Source organism: Dromiciops gliroides, chromosome 3 (genome assembly GCF_019393635.1).
Source record: "Dromiciops gliroides isolate mDroGli1 chromosome 3, mDroGli1.pri, whole genome shotgun sequence".
NCBI lineage: Eukaryota > Metazoa > Chordata > Mammalia > Microbiotheria > Microbiotheriidae > Dromiciops > Dromiciops gliroides.
The window spans coordinates 636332281-636352632 of NC_057863.1; the positions used below are offsets into that span (position 1 = coordinate 636332281).

General features: G+C 41.5%; 1 protein-coding gene across 1 annotated transcript in view; it reads left to right on the plus strand.

The window, feature by feature from the left end:
- TTC34 (tetratricopeptide repeat domain 34) overlaps positions 1-20352 on the plus strand; it is a 63946-nt gene that overhangs the window by 37242 nt on the left and 6352 nt on the right. The window contains exons 7-8 of the mRNA XM_043990653.1: positions 5284-5554; positions 8183-8397. Coding sequence (XP_043846588.1) covers positions 5284-5554; positions 8183-8397 — 486 coding nt within the window. The remainder of the gene's footprint in view (positions 1-5283; positions 5555-8182; positions 8398-20352) is intronic.

Below are 20352 nucleotides of genomic sequence, written 5' to 3' on the forward strand. Positions count from 1 at the left end.
CCATTGGCATAAGAACAGTGGTTAGGGAAAGGATACAAAATCCCAACTATTCTGTCTTTATGTATGCATCTGTGATAGAAAGAGATAGAGAAATAATTAAACTAATGTCTTTGGTGACAAAAAAAATTCCTATTGATACTCTTATCTGTTATGAATTCCAACATCAGTCTTCTTTCTGGATCCATTTCTGTGGGCCATTGAGAACTGAGTAAAATATATGCTATGTCAATCAATTAAAACTTTCCAAATTGGAGCATGTGGGGGAGGGTAGGAGATTAGGAGAAGGTAGTTGAGAAAGAGTGTGATGTATTGGATAGAGTCAGCTTGAGAGCAGAAAGACCTGGATTCAAGTCCTGCTTGTGACTTCTTCCGTTCAGTGGCCATGACGTCATTTAATATCTCCATACTGGTAGGCAGTTCTCAGAGGAGATGCCCAAACTGCTTCAGCAGAGGGACTTTCTACCCACTAGTTTCCCACCCCAAAGGAACAATAAGACAGGCTTTTAAAAGATAAGATCTTGGGGAAGCTAGATGGCATAGTGGTTAAAGCACTGGCGCTGGATTCAGGAGTACCTGAGTTCAAATCCGGCCTCAGACACTTAACACTTACTAGCTGTGTGACCCTGGGCAAGTCACTTAACCCCCATTGCCCCACAAAAAAAAAAAAAGATAAGATCTTTATGGCTGTGAAGTAAGCTTTAGGAAGCAAACAGCAGTATCATGCTTCAAAATAACACAAGCATATCTGGCTTCAGATCCTGCCTTTGACATTCACTGCCTGTGTGATCGTGGGCAAATTGCTTAACCTCTGGACTTGGTTTATCCCTGCCTAAAATGAGGTAGTTGGACTAGAGCAGGGGTTCCTAATCTGGAGCCTGAAAAGGGGGTGAGAGAGAGAGAGAAAGAGAGACAGAGATAGAGAAAGAGCCAATGTGTAGATATAGAAATAGATGTGTATAGATGGATAGATACATATGTGTATGTGTATATATGTATCTGTATATGTATATATACAGAGATAGAGAAGAGGTGTAGATAGATGATAGATGATAGGTAGATATAGATATATATGAAGAGAGATGGATATATATGAGTAGATAGATGTGTAGATGGATATATGTATAGATAGATAGATATAGGTAAATAGATAGACAGATGGATAAATTTCATTTCCATGTAACTGATTTTACTTGTAATCTCATGGATGTTATTTCTGCATTCAAAAACATGAGTCTGAAGAGGAATCCATAGGATTCATCAGTTGTCCAGGACACAAGAAAGGTTGAGAACCTCTGGATTAAGTGATTTCTAAGGACCCTTTCTTCTCTAAAGATATATGATGTGATGTGACATGTGGTGTGACATGATGTGATATGATGTGATATGACACGATATGACGTTCTGGGGCATGAAGCGATGTGACGTGACATGACATTTCAGGGCAGAACAGGACTGGAACCCTGCTTCAGGACCATATGGCTTTGTATTTGGGCTGCCAGCCAGTCAGCCTCCCTTTTCTGGCAGAAACAGATATGTTTATCAGCAGAAAGCCAATCTGTGTCCTGGTAATTGAAAGTGGCTTCCAACCTGATGGTTTCCTAGATAAAAGCAGGCCCTCCATGCAGCTTGCTTGTGTTTCCTGATTCAGTTAGAGGTTGAAGTTTTATGAAAGAGAAGGGGGAAAACAATAATACCAGGTGGTGTTAAAAATAGACCATTTAGGGGCAGCAGTAGATAAAATACCAGCCCTGGATTCAGGAGGATCTGAGTTCAAATCTGGCCTCAGACACTTGACACTGACTAGCTGTGTGACCCTGGGCAAGTCACTTAACCCCCATTGCCCCGCAAAAAAAAAATAGACTATTTAGAACCCTGATAATTTCTGTGTTTGGTAGGGTTTTCTCTCCCCTCTCTGCTTTTATCCCCAATGTTTTTGGAAAGTCTTGGTTTTCCTTTCATGGGTTAAGACCAGGAATGTGTAAAGCACTTCAAAAATCCCAAAGCACTATATAAACACTAATTATTGTCATTATTCTTCCTATTGTTATTGTTAGGCAAAGTAGACTGGGTCTTCACTACAGATACTTTTTTTTTCCTTTCAGGGCAATGGGGGTTAAGTGACTTGCCCAGGGTCACACAGCTAGTCAGTGTCAAGTGTCTGAGGCCGGATTTGAACTCAGGTCCTCCTGAATCCAGGGCTGGTGCTTTATCCACTGGGCTACCTAGCGGCCCCCAGGGCAGATACTTAATGCAAGCCTACTGGTTAGCTAGATGATACAATGTTACAGAGGCTGGACTTGGACTCAGGAAACATCTTCCTGAGTTCAAATCTGGTCTCAGACACTTACTAACTGTGGGATTCTGGGCAAATCACTTCACCCTATTTGCCTCAGTTTCCTCATCTGTAAAATGAGCTAAAGAAGGAAATAGCAAAACACTTCAATATCTCTGCCAAGAAAACCCTGAATGGGACCACAAGGAGTCAGACATGACTGAAAAACAGTAATATAACTGATACCCACCAGATCAACTAGATCCCCACAGCCTCATATGAGACAGGGATCACTTTTTATGCTTCTCCCTTCTTTCCCATAGGGCAGGAGTCCATCCTGTACAGGCTCGTTATTTAAAGTTAATCTTGTCAGGGATGATCACTAGTGAGGCATATCATAGAATGGATGTTTTATTCAGAGACAGATTATTAGCCAAGGCCATGTAGTTCTTCCTGACAAAATAGGGAACACAATATTTAAGAAGGAATAAATGAACATTGGCTGGTTCTGAAATAGAGACATGTATGGCCTAGAAGGAAGACAACAGTCTTGGCCCCTGAAGCCCTGAATGTCAATCTCTGTGATTGCCTCCAACTGACCCAGTCTGCATCTTATTTATACATAGGATAGTCCATCCCATCAGACTGTGAACTCTTTGAAGGCAGGAATTGCCTTTTTATTTACCCCTAGTGCTTAGCACAGTTTCTGACACATAGTAAGTGTTTAATAAATGCTTGTTGACTTGATTTTAAATCCTTGTTCTCCGTGTGACCTTGGACAAATCTGTGTATTTCTCTATGCTTTTATTTTGTTACCTGTACAGTGAAGATAACAGTGATCACACCTCCAGACTTGTAATGCTGTTGAGCAAAAGGACATTTGGTGAATCTCCAAGTACGCTGCCAAGTGTGATGTGGTGGCCAAGCAAATCCCCTCTGGGTCCAGAATGAGGGAGGAAAGGAGTGGTGCTGCTATGGTCTGGGCAAGGCAGACCATGGCTAAAGGTCCATGTGGGAGGGATGCTCAGAAGCTGGAGAGGATGCAGGGCAGGGCAGCCTGAATGGCGAATGTCAAGTACTGTGGGAACTGATGGAAGGGACAGGTGATGTTTGTCCTGGAGAGGAGTTTGGGGAGGAAGTGCTAGCTATCTTCAACCGTTGGAAAGGCTTTCCTGGGAAAGAAGAATTAGTCCAGTTCTGCTTGGCCCCAAAAGGCAGAACCAGAAGCAGTGGGTGGAAGGTACAAAGAGGCAAAGTCAAGGCAAAACTGCCTGACCATGAGAATCTATCTAAGCACCTACTATGTGCCAGCCACTATGCCTGATGCTTGGAATGCAAAAGGAGAGAAACAGAGAGAGAGGGAGAGAGAGGAAGGGAGGAAGGAAGGAAGGGAGAAAATGAAAGAAAGAAAGAAAAAAAGAAAGAAAGAAAGAAAGAAAGAAAGAAAGAAAGAAAGAAAGAAAGAAAGAAAGAAAGAAAGAAAGAAAGAAAGAGAAGGAAAGAAAGAAGGAAAGAAGGAAAGGAAAGGAAAGGAAAGGAAAGGAAAGGAAGGAAAGGAAAAGGAAAGGAAAGGAAAGGAAAGGAAAGGAAAGGAAAGGAAAGGAAAGGAAAGGAAAGGAAAGGAAAGGAAAGGAAAGGAAAGGAAAGGAAAGGAAAGGAAAAGAAACTAAGAAATGAAAGAAGGAAGAAGGAAAAGAATGGAAAGAAAAGGAAAGGAAAAGGCCCTGCCCTCAAGGAGTTCACAGCCAAATCAGGGTGACAACATGAAAATAACTACATACAAACAAGACATAGAGAAGATAAGTTGGGGGTAGTCTCAGAAGGAAGGTACTAAAATTAAGGATGTATCTAAAATTTAGGTCCTGAAGGCAAAAGGGAAAGGGATATCAGAGGATGAGATGATAGTGTTATGGCAGCAATGAATATGACCTTGGACAGACATTGGGAGATGGTGGAGGACAGAAGGGCCTGGTGTCCTGTAGTCCATGGGGTCATTGAAGAGTCAGACAGGACCAAATGCCTGAACACAACAACAACAAATGGGAGGTTTTGAGCTCCCCATTGCTGGAGGTCTTTGAGAAGAGCTTGGAGGACCTTTTCTTGGGGATGCTGTTGAGGGCATTCTTATCCAGGTGTAGGCTGGGCTAGTTGGTCTATGAAATTATATTATATCAATAATATTGTGTAAAATAAAATAACAGAAATAATATCATTTGTTGTTGTTCAGTCATTTGTCAGTTGTGTCCAACGCTTTATGACCCCAGTTGGGGTTTTCTTGGCAAAGAAGCTAAAATGGTTTTCCATTTCCTTTTCCATTTCATTTTATATATTGAGGAAAATGAGGCAAACAGGATTAAGTGACTTGCCCAGGGTCATACAAATAGGAAATGTCTGAGGCCATATTTGAACTCAGGAAGATGAGTCTTTCTGATTCCAGATCTAGTGCTCTCTTCACTGTGCCACCTAGCTTCCCCAGAAATAATATAATTAGATATTATTATTAATAGATAGCATTTATATAGGTTTGCAAAGGGATTTACATATATTATATATGTATAATATATATCGTACACACGTAAACATATATATCCAATGTGTATACGTATGGACACACATATACATACATACACACATTGGATCCTCACAATAAGCCTTTGAGGTAGATCTTATTTTTCCCATTTTTACATATGAGGAAACTGGAATCTCAGAAACATTGAATGACTTACCCAGGGTCATGTAAATCTGAAGCAGAATTTGGACTTAGGTCTTCCTGACTCCAAGTCTAGTACTCCATCCACAGTGCCACCTAACTGCCTCATATACATGTCAAGTCAAGTCAACAAGCATTAATTAAGTGCTGTCTGTGTGCCAGGCATTGTGTCCACATGAAAAATCCAATGACAAACAGAAGTGCTGTCAGTGTTCCACAATTTTCTGGGAAGGAAAGTTTGGGGCCAAGCCTGAACTGCCCCACCCTGTGACTCACCCCTCACTATTGATTGTCATTGCAGGAGGCTGTGGACAACATCATTTCAGCCCTTACCCTGGACACGGCAGGGGTGGTCCCTGAGATCCTGTCGCTGAAACAAGAAGCCCAGGCCTTCATCACTCAAGGCCTCTACTCCCACTGCAGATCTGAGCTGAGCCAGCTGGCTTCAGATAGGGGCCTTCCTAGGGAAGAATCTTCCAAGAAATTGTTGACCATTGGGGAGGCACTCATTAAAATAGATGCCACAAGATCCAGCTGGCACATCCTCCTTGCAGATGTTTTGATTTTGACAGGTAAGATTGATGCTTTCTAGGGAATGTGTTATCAGTGGGAGTAGCATTGGATGGATAAGCATATATTAAGCACTTACTGTGTGCCAAGCACCATGCTAAGTGCTGAGGATACATATGGACAAACCAGAGACTCCCTGCTCTCAAGAGATCACATTCTCATTGGGGGCTACATCCTACAGAGGAGAAGTCAGCTACAGGGTGAAGAGATAGGCCCAGGGATTATTATGGCAGCTAAAGTCCCAGCTAAAATCCTACTTTCTTCTTTCCTACCTCTTAATTCCAGTGCCTTCTTCCTGTTAATTATTTCCTGTTTATCCTGGATGTAGCTTATTTCTATATATTTGGTTGCATGTTGTCTCCTTCATTAGATTGGAAGCTTCTTCAGGGAAGGGACTGTTTTTTTTTTTCCTTTCTTTGTATCTTTGTATCCCTAGCACTTAGTCTTCTTCTTCTTCTTCTTCTTCTTCTTCTTCTTCTTCTTCTTCTTCTTCTTCTTCTTCTTCTTCTTCTTCTTCTTCTTCTTCTTCGCAACGAGGGTTAAGTGACATGCCCAGGGTCACAGCTAGTAAGTGTCAAGTGTCCGAGGCCAGAATTGAACTCAGGTTTTCCTGAATCCAGGGCCAGGGCTTTATCCACTGCACCACCTAGCTGCCTCCCATATACCTGGCACTAAGTAGGCCCTTAATAAATCTTTATTGGCTAAATGATCAATGGCAAAGTCCAGCAGAGCTGATGGCAATGGGTGTGAGCAGAAATGTCCACCTTCAAAGCTAAGGGCCTTTGGAAAGGGAAGATCCTGGGATCAAAGTAGGAGACATTTCCCTTTGATGAAACTTGAAAGATGAAACTAGAACTAACAAAGTAGAAAGGAATGACCCCTGGATAGAGGAACAGAAGTTCTGGGACCTCGTTCTGGCTCTACTTGAAGACCTTCAAGGAGGGAGAGCTCACCACCTCTCAAGGCATCACCATCCCTCTTCTGGATGGCTCTCATTGTTAGGAAGTTTGTCCTGACCCTCTAGCCCAACACTGCATCTCTATACCATTATTCCAGGTCCTGGTCTTTGGGGGACAAGCAGAATAAGACTAATCCTTCTTCTGTGTGACAATCAGTTAACTTGAAAATAACTAGCATGTCTCCCCCAAGTCTTCTCTTCCTAATTCAAGTCCCTCAGTCTATCTTCTATGCTGATTTTCAGGGAACATAGTGGATGTTGAAATTGCCCTGTGTTGAATTCAGCAGATCTCAAAGAAGCCCAAAGAATTATTTTGTTATTTTTGTTGCTGCTGTTTCCCTGTTGAATGTCACACATATAAAATAGGAAAAGTTATAGCTATTCCATGCAGGGTTGTTTCGAGACTCAAATGAAATCATGAATAATCAAAGCAAATTACACTGTCTACTAGAAGGAAAAGAGGAAAAAAATATGTCCCTGCCCTCAGGGAGTCACAGTCTAGCAGGGGAGATAAGACAATTACTCAAAGGGTAACCAGAAAAAACCAGGAGTGATAAGTACATAAGAAAAGTAAGAAATAGAATATTAGTGAGGGCTTGAGGGTAAAGGAATAATCATTTTGAGACTGTTTTACAATATATACACTAAAGAAAGAAGAGAGGGTGAGGCTGGTGACTTTGCATAGCCCTGCCTCACTTAAATCCAATTCACTGCAAGCTAAGACATCACCTCCCTGATGTCATGGTGTTCTTTAGGAATGAAGGACAGACAACAATAATAAAGTAAAAATTCAAGTCAGTCAGTTTATGTTGTAGGGAGGAAATCCCTTGAATGGAGTTGAGACCTGTCAAAGACTTAACTAGCTACCTAACCTTAGTCTGGTTGCCAACCTCTCTGATCCTCAGTTTCATCATCTATAACATAGCAACAATTATGCTCTGTTGTTTGTCCTTTGTTCATGAAGAGAACCATGATTTTGGGGTGACTTGCACTGAATTGGATTTAAATGAGGTAGGGCTGTGCAAAGTCACCAGCCTCACTCTCTCCTCCAGAGCCATCTGGGTCCAGTGGCAAGATATACATCAGGATAACTGGAGATGACCCTGGATGTTTAAGGTACTTGGAAGTTAAGTGACTCGCCTAGGGTCATACAGTTAATAAATATGTAAAGTAAAATTTGAATTCAGATCCTCCAACTTCAGGGCCAGTGTTCTATCCACTGTGCTGCCTGGGTGTCCCTCAATAGTTATATAATTCTTATCTCAAGGACTTGTTTTGAGGATCAGATGAGATCAAGCATGATTGAATGGGATATCACACATGTGGTCAAATGAGATAACATAAAGAACTTTGCAAATCTTAAAGCACCATAAAAATGATAACTAGCATGTAAAATGTTGCAGCATGTTAATTGTTACTGTTATATGATGAAAACACAGATTTGGAGTAGAAGAGACCTGAGAAGCTGCCTGACCCAACTCCCCATCAATTCTACTGGTGAAGAAACTGAAGCCATAGAGATTAATTGATTTTCTAAAAGGTCACCTAGCAGCAGTATGAGGATTTGAATCCAGGACTTCAGACTCCAAATTTACAGTTCATTTTCTTTTTCCTGAGTTCCCTGTGTGGAATGGTAGTCTTTCTTACCTTTGTTTCTACATTCCTCAAACAGGTTGCTATGAGAAGGCTCTTGAACAACTACAGGAAGTCCTTGGCCGCAATCCTGGGTCTGAGCCTGCCCAGGCCCGTCTGGGATTCCTCCAGTTGAAGAAGAGAAATACTGTAGCTGCCATTCACAACTTGCAGCCCCTGGCTGGGAAAGACCCCGAGGATCTAGGGTTCCTCTTGCATCTGTTGGACACTAGGCAGCGGCACAGCCTGTCTCAGGTACAGTAGAGGGTGGTGCCATCTTGCTTAGGATCTCCCAAGAGGAAAGGGAAGAGGAGGCAGCTAGGTGGCACAGTGGATAAAGCTCTAGCCCTGGAGTCAGGAGGACCTGAGTTCCAAATATGGCCTCAGACACTTGACACTTACTAGCTGTGTGACCCTGGGCAAGTCACTTAACCCCCATTGCCCCTCAAAAAACAAACAATTTAAAAAAACTAAATGAAATACCCTTTCTAATAGGCCACCGAGTAGGAAGGAAGCAGTGAAAAGAGCACTGGCTCTGGTGGTTGGAGATCTGGGTTCAAATTTCACCTCTGTTGCATGCTACCTATGTGACCTTAAGCAAATCACTTTAGCCTTTATGGGCCTCAGTTTCTCTATCTGTAAAATGTAATGGGATGATCTCTGAGACCTACCTCTAATTCTGTGATCTTACTTTATGTTGAAAAGGACCTCAGAAGTCATCCAGACAACCCCCCTCCCTTTACAAATGAGAAAACTGAGACCCAGAGAAGGGAAGTAACTGGACCAAGGATACAGAGGAAGGATTCTAACCCAGATCCCCTGACTCCAAAGTCAACACCCATTTCTCTGTACCCTCCCACTGCCTCTTCTGTTTTTCTAAAGGGTGACCCCTTGTAGCAAAATCTATGATCTCGCACAATTACATTTTATTGCATTGAATTCAACAGATCTCAAAGAGGTCCAAAGAAACCAAGGGATTTTTTTTTCTCTGACTACCATAGCTATAAAATGGGGGTGATTTATAGCTGTCCTGCACAGGGCTATTGTGACACTCAAATGACATTATGTATAATGAAAGCACTTTACAATCTGTGCTAGATGCAAAAAAAAAAAGAAAAAGAAAAAGAAAAAGAAAAAGAAAAAAGATGACCCTGTCCTCAGCAAGCTCACTCTCTAACGGGGGAAACAAGAAAAATACTCAAAGGACTATTGGACAATAACAGGAATTCGGGGTCCTGCTGTCTGTGTATGTCTTTGTAGGAGAGGTGAGCAGATGGGGGCTGGCTTCCCCTATTCCCACCTCCCCTCTACTCCCTACCCAGACAGCCATGGCTGGCTGGGCTCTAAAAACCCCATCTATGCTCTGTCAACCCTTTGGAAAGATGCTCCTGTACTTCATCAACCCCTATTAAGCCCATGGAGGCTGCCTGATTATCTGAGTACATCTCTGAGGCAAGCAGAGGCATGCAATTTGCAGTTATGGGTTTAGCTGATGGGGAAAAGACAGCTTGGTAAACAAGAATTAATTTATCGGCTTGTAAAAGTTTCTTGCTTACCTTGTCTGAGAGAAGGTTCTGTACCCATGCAGGGGGGTTGGGGGTGTGTATGAGACACCCTGTACCAGGAAGAAGCCAGTGGAATCTCATTTGACTGTCTGGCACTCACTGAACCATGGATTATGTCTTCTCCTCCCCCAGGGAAGGGGCTTGAAATTGGTCCCAGAGGAGGTTGAAAGATAAGGACTGGGAATGGAGGTCAAGTGCTGGTTCAATTCAATGAAGCCAGCATTTTCTAGAGTCAGAGGATTGGGTGGGGTTCAAATCCAGCCACTGACATTTACTATCTCTGTGACCTTGGGCAAGTCAAAGTCCCTGAGCCTCAGTTTCTTTATCTGTAAAATGAGGAGTTTGAACTATGTGGTCTCTGTGTTCCCTTCCAACTATAGATCTATAGTCCCATTATGCTCCTACTATGTGCCAAGCACTGTTAGGGAATGGGAATAAAATGCCAAAAATGAGATAAGCCCTGCCCGCAAGGAGCTAAAATTCTACTGGAAGGAGGGAAGGGGATACAAAATACCCATGAATACATAAATACAAAGCTTATACAAAGTGAGTTCAACAAGGAGTTCTAACTTTGAGGAGGGAGGGGAATCAAACATTTAGTAAGTGCCGACTGTGTACCTGACATTCTGGTAGGCATATGGAGGATAAACATATGAAATAATCCCTGCCCTCAATAAGTTTATACTCTATAGGATGAAACAGCATATATACATATGTTTGTTTGTTTTTTTGTTTATACATATGAATAGATATAAAATATATACAAAGTAGCCACAAGGTAATGGGGGCATGTTAGGTATTAGCAAGTGAGGGAATCAGAGAAGGCTTCATGTACAAAGTTGTACTTGACTTTTGCCTAGAAGGAAGCTAGGGATTCCATTGAGCACAGGTGGAGAGGGAAGGTATTCCAGATACAGGGGCCATCTTACACAGAAAGAGGAGATAGAGGGTCATTTACAAGGGCCAGTTACTCTGCCAGTTAAAAGGAACAGATAGGACCTGAAGAAGCATACTATGAAATGAGTGGAAAGGCAAATGGGAGGCAGCAGGAAGTTTCAAATGACAGCCTGAGGATTTTTGTATTTTAGATTAGAGGTGATAGGGAGCCATTGAAGATTTTCTGAATCAGGGAGAGGGACATGGTCAGATCTTGGTTTTACAAATGTTACTTGGGTGGCAGAGCAGAGAATGGATTGAAGAGGGGTGAGACTGGAGACAAGAGAGGTCAGCAGGGCAGTTGTCTGCTGAGGCAGCTAGGTGGCACAAGACATAGAGTCAGGAGTACCTGACTTCAAACCTAGCCTAATACATCTGTGACTCTGGGCAAGTAATTTAATTGCTGTTTGCTTCAATTTTCTCAACTGTAAAACAGGGTTAACAATGGTATCTACTTCCCAGGGTTGTTGTGATGATCAAGCATCAAATGAGAAAGTATTTGTAAAATACTCAGCACATATTTATTCCCTTCTCCCTCCCCTGTTGCAGTAGTCCAGCCTATGGATTTAGAATTGGGCAAGCCAACCAACCTCATTAAGTGGGACCAGTGTCATAGGTAAAAATCACTTTGGGTTCTTTGATGATGTTTCTAAAGTTATCACTTCCCTTTGTTAATAGGCTTCAAAAGGCATTATTAACAAGTGAAAAAATCCCCAAGGAAAATATATTCTAATGGGGGGGGGACAAGCATGTATATACAATGTATATATGCCTGTACATGTACACACGTGTATTGTTATATGCATGTTTTCATGTATGTGCACATGAGTTCAAATCCAGCCTCAGACACTTCCTAGCTGTGTGACCCTAGGTAAGTCACTCTACCCAGTCAGCTTCAGTTTCCTCCTCTGTAAAATGATCTAGAGAGAAAGAAATAGCAAACCACTAGTGTCTCTCTGCTAAGAAAACCAAACCCCAAATGGGGTCACAGAGAGTAGGACACAATTGAAAAATGACTGAACACCAACACATACGTTATATGTACATATATATTGTTATATGTACGTCTTATGTGTATTTATATTTGTATGTATACATATGCATATATGTGTATATACATATATGTGAATATATGTATATATTTGTATATTCTCTATATGTTCTTTCTTTCTTTTTTAAGAAAGTATTTTATTCTTTTTCAGTTACATATAATATAGTTTTCAACATTTGTTTTCACAGGATTTTTAGTTCCAAATTTTTTTCTCTCATCCTGTCTTCCCTCCCTCTTCCCCAAGACAGAAAAGAGTCTGATATAGGTTGTATATGTACAATCTCATTAAACATATTTCTACATTAGTCATCTTGTAAAAGAAGAATCAGAGCACAAAAAAAAACCCCTCAAAAAATAAAGAACAAAAACAGTCCAGAAATAGAAATAGTATGGTTCAATCTGCATTCATAATTTACAGTTCTTTTTTCTGGATGTTGAGAACATTTTCTATCATGAGTTCTTTGAAACTGTTTTGGATCATTGCACTGCTGAGAAGGGCCATGTCTATCCCCATTGTTCATCACACAATGTTGTTGTTACTGTGTACAATGTTCTCCTGGTTCTGCTCCTCTCAGTCAGCATCAGTTCATGTAAGTCCTTCCAGGTTTCTCTGAACTCCTTCTGCTCATTATTTCTTACAGTATAATAGTATTCCATTACAGTCATATACCACAGCTTGTTTAGCCATTTCCAAAATGATGGGCATTCCCTCGATTTCCAATTCTTTGCAACCACAAAGAGAGCTGCTATAAATATTTTTGTACATGTGGGTCATTTTCCCTTTTCTATGGTCTCTTTGGGATACAGACCTAGTAGTGGTACCACTGGGTCAAAGGGTATGAACGATAGCCCTTTGAGCATAGTTCCAAAACATATGTTCTTTCAAGAACAGAGTTGTGTTCTCCACCTTCTCCACCCTGCACCTCCCAGAGTGGAGTGGAGATTAGATCCAATGCCCAATGAACTCAACCTTCCCAAGATGTCTGACCTACCCCGAACCTTAGAACAAGGCCCCCTCTAATTGTTATCTCTGACTTACCCTAGGCAATTAAAGGTTTACCCAGGCTCTCATAATTTGACAAATGTCTTTATCCCAGGGCTTAGCACAGTTCATGGTAAATAGTAGGTGCTTAATAAATGCTTATTCACTGACTGTCCTATCCTAAACCTTGGAACACTCCTAAAAAGTGTTAGATTTAAAATGAGAGGACCTGGGTCTGATTACCTGTTCTTCTGCTTATTGCTTGCATCACCTCAGAGAGATATTTTACTTTTCTGGGTCTCGGCATTTCACTGGTAAAATAAAGGAGCCAATGAATCCTTCCAGGTAGAATGGAAGAGCCATGAGGGTGAGGCTGTTTTGCTTTTGTCTTTATATTCCCAGCATTGTTCCTGGAACAGAATAAGTGCTTAATAAATGCATATTGGCCATTGTGTGCCTGGCAGTGACCTAAGCACTGGGGGATACAAAAAGAGTCAAAAGTCAGCCCCTGCCCTCAAGAAGCTCACAATCCTATAACCTCTCCCATTCTTGGCATTCTAACTTGGTATCATTCCTAAACCAAGACAGATAGTGATAGAATTCAGTATCTAACCCCTTGAGAAACTTTGAAGGAGGCTGACTTTCTATCTTATTGACTGACATTTTAAGAAAAAAAATGTTTTTTGGATTAGCTGCATCAGACTCTGGCTTTATCTCTACTTTGTTTGGCAGCTTTGGAGAACAGGATGACAGTAAAAGCTGCCTCCCCACCTCTCCCCACCAACCTTCTCTAAGTCATCCCCTTTCTTTTGAGAGGCTTAGAAACTTGAGGATCCCTATCTGGCTTAAAAAGAGATAGAGGGTTGGGAGCATTTAAAATTAAATCTAAAGGCTTTGATGTGTCCTTCTGGGACAGAGAAAGCCCAAAGGAACTCAAGGACTCATTCAGATGGCCGTGGTCAAGGGTCTGCTGATAGGCAGCCCTCTCCTCCTCCCACCTTTGATGTCTGGGGCCATTTTTTAATTCAGGCCCTCCTGACTCCAGGCCTAGTGCTCTGTGCACCGTGGTGCCACCTGGTGCCCCCTTCTGAGATTACCATTTACCATACACACACACACACACACACATACACATACACACATATATGTATGTCTATATGTCTGTGTGTGTGTGTGTGTATCCCCAATAACAGAGTTTGTAAGTATCTGAGGCAGGATTTGAACATGGGAAAACCTACGTATGGAAAGGATCTTGAAACAAGAGCCTGAGGACCTGGGTTCAAAGGCATCACTGCCAGAAGGCAGATTTAGGTTCATGTAAGGAAAAGGTGCCTAACATTCAAAATATCATTCAAAAGTGGATCAAGCCACCTTAAGGAAGAAGTGAACTCTGCATTATTGGGGGCTCCAAGCAGAGGCAGGAGGGAATGTTGTAAAGGAGAGTTTTGTTCAAGCATGAGTCAGATACATTGACCTCAGTTCTCTTCCAACTCTGACATTCTGTGATTCTGTGCCTCTACCCATAAGCAAATTTCGGCTCCTTATTCAAACTTCTGACAGCTAGAACATTCCTTAGTGCACAGAGCACCAGGCCTGAAATTAAGAAGACTCATCTTCATGAATTCAAATCTGGCATCAGACATTTACTAGCTGTGTGACCCTGAACAAGTCACATAACCCTGCTTGCCTCAGTTTCCTCATCTGTAAAATGAGCTAGAGAGGGAAATGGCAAACCACTCCAGTTCCTTTGCCAAGAAAACCCCAAATGGGGTCACAAAGAGTCAGACAAGACTGAAAACAATTGAACAATAATAACATATGTTATATGGATATATATTGTTATATGTACATATTTTATGTGTATGTACACACATACAGACACACATATGCATAAATATGTATATATGTATTGTGTACATATAGATATAGATATAGACCGTAGATGTAGATGTAGATGTGGATATAGGTATAGGTATAGGTATAGGCATAGGTATAGGTACAAGTACAGGTATAGGTATAGATAATATAGATGTAGATATAGATATAGATAGTCAGAGAGGACTGAAAACAATTGAACAATAATAACATATGTTATATGCATATATGCATTGTTATATATACACATTTTGTGTGTATGTACATGTATACAGACACACATATACATACATATGTGTATATGTATGTGTGTACATATAGATATAGATATATGTTCCTTCAAGAACACCCCACCCTTCACCTTGAGGATTAGAGATTAGGTCCAATGTCCAATGAAATCAACCTGTCCAAGATGTCTGGCTTACCCTGAACTTTAGGGCAAGGTCCCCTCTAATTGTCTTTGGTAACAGGATACTTTGAACCCAGGTCTTCTCACTCTAGTTCTAGAAGTCTTCCGTTGTACAAGCTTCTCTGTGTTTCCCATGATGCCCTGACCTCAGGCAAGTCACTTTCCTTTCTGAGAATATTTTTCTTCATCTGTTAAGTGAGAGAGCTGGACTAGATAAAAGCCTCTTAAACTGTGGGGTTGTGACCCTATATGCGGCTGCATAACCAAATGTGGGGTTATGAAAGATTTGGCAACAGTATAAGGTTATGTACATCTATTTTATATACTTGGGATCATGTAAAAATTTCTCAGGTGAAAAAGGGTAATGACAGGAAAAAGTTTGAGAAGTCCTGGATTAGATGACCCCAAAGATCATTTCTAGTTCTCAATCTATGAATCTACAATTGGGATCTTTCTCAGCCTCAGTTATCCCAATAACAAGACTTTTCCTTCATCTTTATTATATATCTCAGTCCAGCCCAATTAAATGGCACCATAACATATTTTATATTTTTCATCTATTTGTTGTGCTTCTCCTAGTTTCATGTGAAAATCCTTTTTGTAATGGATAATCTGGCTTAGTTGAACCTCTTGTATTTCCCCTTCCACAGCCCTTGGCTTTTATGGTGAAAGGATAATCTCTCTCTCTCTCTCTCTCTCTCTCTCTCTCTCTCTCTCTCTCTCTCTCTCTCTCTCTCTCTCTTACATATGCAGTTATTTGGGATGGAAGGGAAAGATAGATGGAGAGAAAGGGGAGAGGAGAGGAGAGGAGAGAGAGAGAGAGAGAGAGAGAGAGAGAGAGAGAGAGAGAGAGAGAGAGAGAGAGAGAGAGAAATGGGTATAGTAAGATGGTATTCTATGCTGCCTTAAGAGAAACATAGTGTACAGGATGAGGAAGGACCTTTGGCTCTCTGATCTAGCCAATCAATGAATGAAGAAGCATTTATTAAATGGCTACCACCCTCCTAAGAGAGATGGTGTACCAGAGTGGAAGAGTGGACAGAGTGCCTGCCTTGGAATTCAGGACACAACCTGGCTGGGTGACCCTGGGCAAATGCCTTAGACTTTCCATGCTCTGGGTCTAGGCATTGGTAAAGGAAATTTCCACACCCTGGAATTCCCTATGCCAGTGAAGTCTCAGATATAGTCCCTATCCCTATACCCACTATCCTAGTATGTGTTCAGTGTTGGGGGTACAATGACAAAAGCAAAAGAAGCCCTGCCCTCAAAGACCTTACATTTTATCAGAAGAATATAGGAATGGGAACACACAATGATAACAATAGCATTTTAAGATTTGCAAAGCACTTCACAAAGATAATCTCATTTGATTCTCACAACCCTGTAAGTGAGGTGCTATTGTTATTCTCATTTTACAGATGAAGAAACTGAGACTCAGGCCCAAGGTCACACAGTCTATAATGAATAAATGTTTATTAAGCACCTACTATATTCCATGTTCTATACTAAGAGTTAGGGATACACATACAAATACACAGCTAGTAGTAATAGCAGCAGCAGCAGCAGCAGCAGTAGTAGTAATTATACCACATATAGCACTTTAAGGTTTGCAAAGTATTCTGGGTAGCACATTGGGTAGGGCATCAAATGCAGGGTCAAGAAGACCTTAGTTTGAATACAGCCTCAGACACTTACCTGGGCAAGTCATTTCACCTTGTTTGCCTCAGTTGACTCTTCAGTAAAATGAACTGGAAAAGGAAATGGCAAACCATTCCAGTATCTTTACCAAGAAAACCCTAAAACTGGTCACAAAGAGTCAGACAGGACTGAAAGCGACTTATCAAAGAACAAAGCATGTTACAGATTAATATTTAATCATTTAATTAATTTAATCATCTCATTCATTTAATCCTCACAAACACCCTAAGATGTAGTTGCTCTTATTACATCCCCTTCACAGTGGAGGAAACAGACTTGCCCAGCAGTGTCTGAGGTGGGACTTGAATTCAGGTCTTCATGACTCCAGGCCCAGCTCTCAATCCACCTACCTTCCCTATAGGGCAATGCAGTGGGAAGGGAGAGGTGTGGAGGCACCAGGAAAAGCTGAGGGATGAGCAGTGGTCCTGGAGCTGGCCAGACCACATCTGATGTGTTGAATACCCCATTCTAGGAAGAAAGTACATAAAACAGAGACTTCTAGCACAGCGTCTACATCTTATGATCCTCCTTTAAATCCCAAGAAGGCTTATTTGCTGCCCTGGCTCTCTCTCCCCTCTCTCCCTCCATCTTCTGAAGACAAGGATGGATTAACCAGAACACAGGCAGGATTCACTCAGATAAGCCCAAATCATGCTCTGAATGAACCTAAAAAAGAATGCTTCCATCTCAAAGAGGTAATGAGTCAGGACCAGGCTAACCATCCCAAGGAGCCAGGCCCTGGGGGTAGAGGAAAGGAGGCCAGGCTGTGCAGATTTAATCGGCCTATACCCTTCACATGCCTCAAATTTAATGTCTTCAAGTTGCTTCTGAAAGGCATTTGGGCTGAAGCTGTAACTTTGCTCAAGCCTTCCAATCATGCACATTAACTCAAGCAAGAAAACAAATGGATGCACCACTGTGAGCTCCACTTTGGTGATGGATGGATGAATGCCTGCAAGAAGCTGCTTTCCTTCTATAAAAATGAAGCCTATTTCATGTTGCTCCCAGAGACATCAGAGTGGCTCCTTACAGGGCATACCAGATTTGGAAGTCAGGAAGATCCAGGTTCAAATCTTACCTTGACGCTTCCTGGGTAAGCAACCCCAGGAGTATCACTTGAAGGCTCTCAGATTCAGTTTCTTTCTCATCTGTTAAGTGAGAGAGCTGGACTAGATAAAAGTCTCTTAAACTCTGGGTTGTGACCCTATATGCGGCTGCATAACCAAATGTGGGGTTATGAAAGATTTGGCAACAGTATAAGGTACAATGTTGAGGAATTCTCATTCAGGTCTGAGCTGGACTAGATGACCTCAGGTTCTGTACTGGTCTGAGGTACCCTGATTATGAGTCATGTAGGTCTTCTCTCTGGACCTCCATATCGTCATCTGTAGAATGAAGTTGATGGAAACAATGTTTTCTAGACATCCTTCTTTCTCTAAGGTGAGGATCGTGTAACTGGGTTTCAGCCATGCAATTGTCAACCTCTTTACTATAAACAAGCGCATCTCTTCCCTGAATAGCCCCCCATTAGAGAGCACCCCCACAAAGGAGAGGCTTCCACTAGCACTGTGAAGCATTCTTTTACAACCATTGAATACCAACTCCAGGTAATCCCAAGATAAACCACACAAATAAAGTCACCCCCAAATTGTTTGGTTCAATTAAATTCAATTTTAATACATGATGTCTTTTATATTTACATCAGCTACATTTCTCCAAATATGTATCTCCCCTTTCCAACCCAGAAAGCTGTACCTTATTACAAAGAATAAAAAAGAGGGGACGAATAGTTCAGTAAAAATAACCAACAATAACAAGCAATCTGTGTTCCACACCCATAATCCCCTACTGCACAGGAGTGGGGTGTCATGGAGATAGTTTCTTCTGTCTCTTCTTCAAGGATAATTTTGGCCATTATAATTTCACAGCCTTGAGATTCAGTTGTTTTTCTTGTTATCCTTTCCATCTCCATTGTTGTAGTCATCCTGTATATCGTTTTCTGTTTCTACTCTGGTTGCATCAGTTCAGATAAATCTTCCCCAGCTTCTTGGTAATCATCACATTCATCATTTCCTACAGTGTAACAATATTCCATAATATTAATTTACTGCAATTATTCAGCTATTTCCCCCAATCCATGAGCATCAACTTTCTTTCTGGTTCTCTGCTCTTAACAAAAATGCTTCTATAAATATTTTGGTAGGTATAGGGTCTTTTGTTTTTTCATTGACCCCCCTGGGGGGGGTCTATTGCAAGCAGTAGAAGCTCTGGGTCAAAGGGTATAGGTATTTCTGTTATTCTAATTCCAAATTGAAAAGATCTTTCTTTAAAGGATGCCAAAGCAGTGATTGATTTTCCAGCTATCTGTCAGTCTCAAAGAGACAGAGGCACTAGGGTCTATGTGCCCCTTTTTTAGAAAATCCAATATACCAAAATCCCAGCTTATAAAACCAACCAATTAGAGGGTGATTGTCCACATTACAAAAGGAGTTATCTCAGTGTGCCTTTACAAAGCCCATGGCCCAGCATGCATCAGAATTAGGGTTCACTTTAACAAAATGAGGCACATGTATAACTTTGTAGGAACACATCTGTTGTACAAGATAAGAGGCCTTCACATGATTATGTAGAAATAGTTTTTGTGTGTGGCAATAACATTGCTGCAGGGCAGTCCTTTGGGGAATTAGTTGAAAAAGGCCTGAGAGATACCAGCAGATGAAAGAGAGAAAATGCTGCCCATTCACAAACTGTGGTATCTTAGGAGAGGTTAAAAATTGATGGGGGAAAGTCAGCTCCAGAACATTGACTCTCTGTTGTGCTTAGGCTGAGGAATTAATATATTCATGGGAAAGCCCTAGGGTTCTTGGCAGATAGGGCTTGAAAAAATCTACTGAAAAGAGATTTGTCTTCTCTTGAAATGTACAGGCTCCCAGAATGTCAGGGCAGGTCATTTAGTGGGACCGATCCTGAAGCAAATAACCCCTCTACCACATCCCTACCAAGGGATCATCCAGCTGCTGTTCAAAGGAAAGGAGAGGCACTCACTAGTTCCCAAATCAGTCCATCCCTCTATAGGAGAATTGTAAATGTCATGAAGTTTCCCCCCCACCCCACCTCTTATATTCTGGTCTTCCTTCAATATTCACCAGTTTTTTCTAGTTCCAGCCTTGGGGTCAAGCTGAACCAGACTAACTGTCTTCTGTGTGACAGCCCTTAAGACAATTAATATTTGAAGGCAGTAACTACTATCACCACTCCCCTACCTCCACCTATTTTTTTCCTCTTCTTCAGGCTAAGTATCCTCTTTAATAGAACCTATATGGCATGGTTTCTAGTTGACTCATTATCCTGGTCACCCTCCTCTGGACACACTCCAACTTATCAATGTCCTCCCTAAAATAGAGTGTCCATTTTAAAGCTGAAGGTAATCTTCCAATTGTGTTCTGACCAAGGGAGAGGAGGAAAATGAAATTCTCACCTCCTGTGTTTTGGACTCTAGTTGCATAGCTAACATTTGCATTAGCCTTTTTTGACTGCCATCTCAATTAATCAACAAATCAACATTTCTTAATGTGCTGGGCACTAGGGATCCCAAAAAAGGCAAAGGGCAGTCCCTGCCCTAAAGGAGCATCCAGTCCAATAGAGGAGATAGACACAGAGACAGAGAGAGAGGGAGGGAGGAAGGGATGAATAG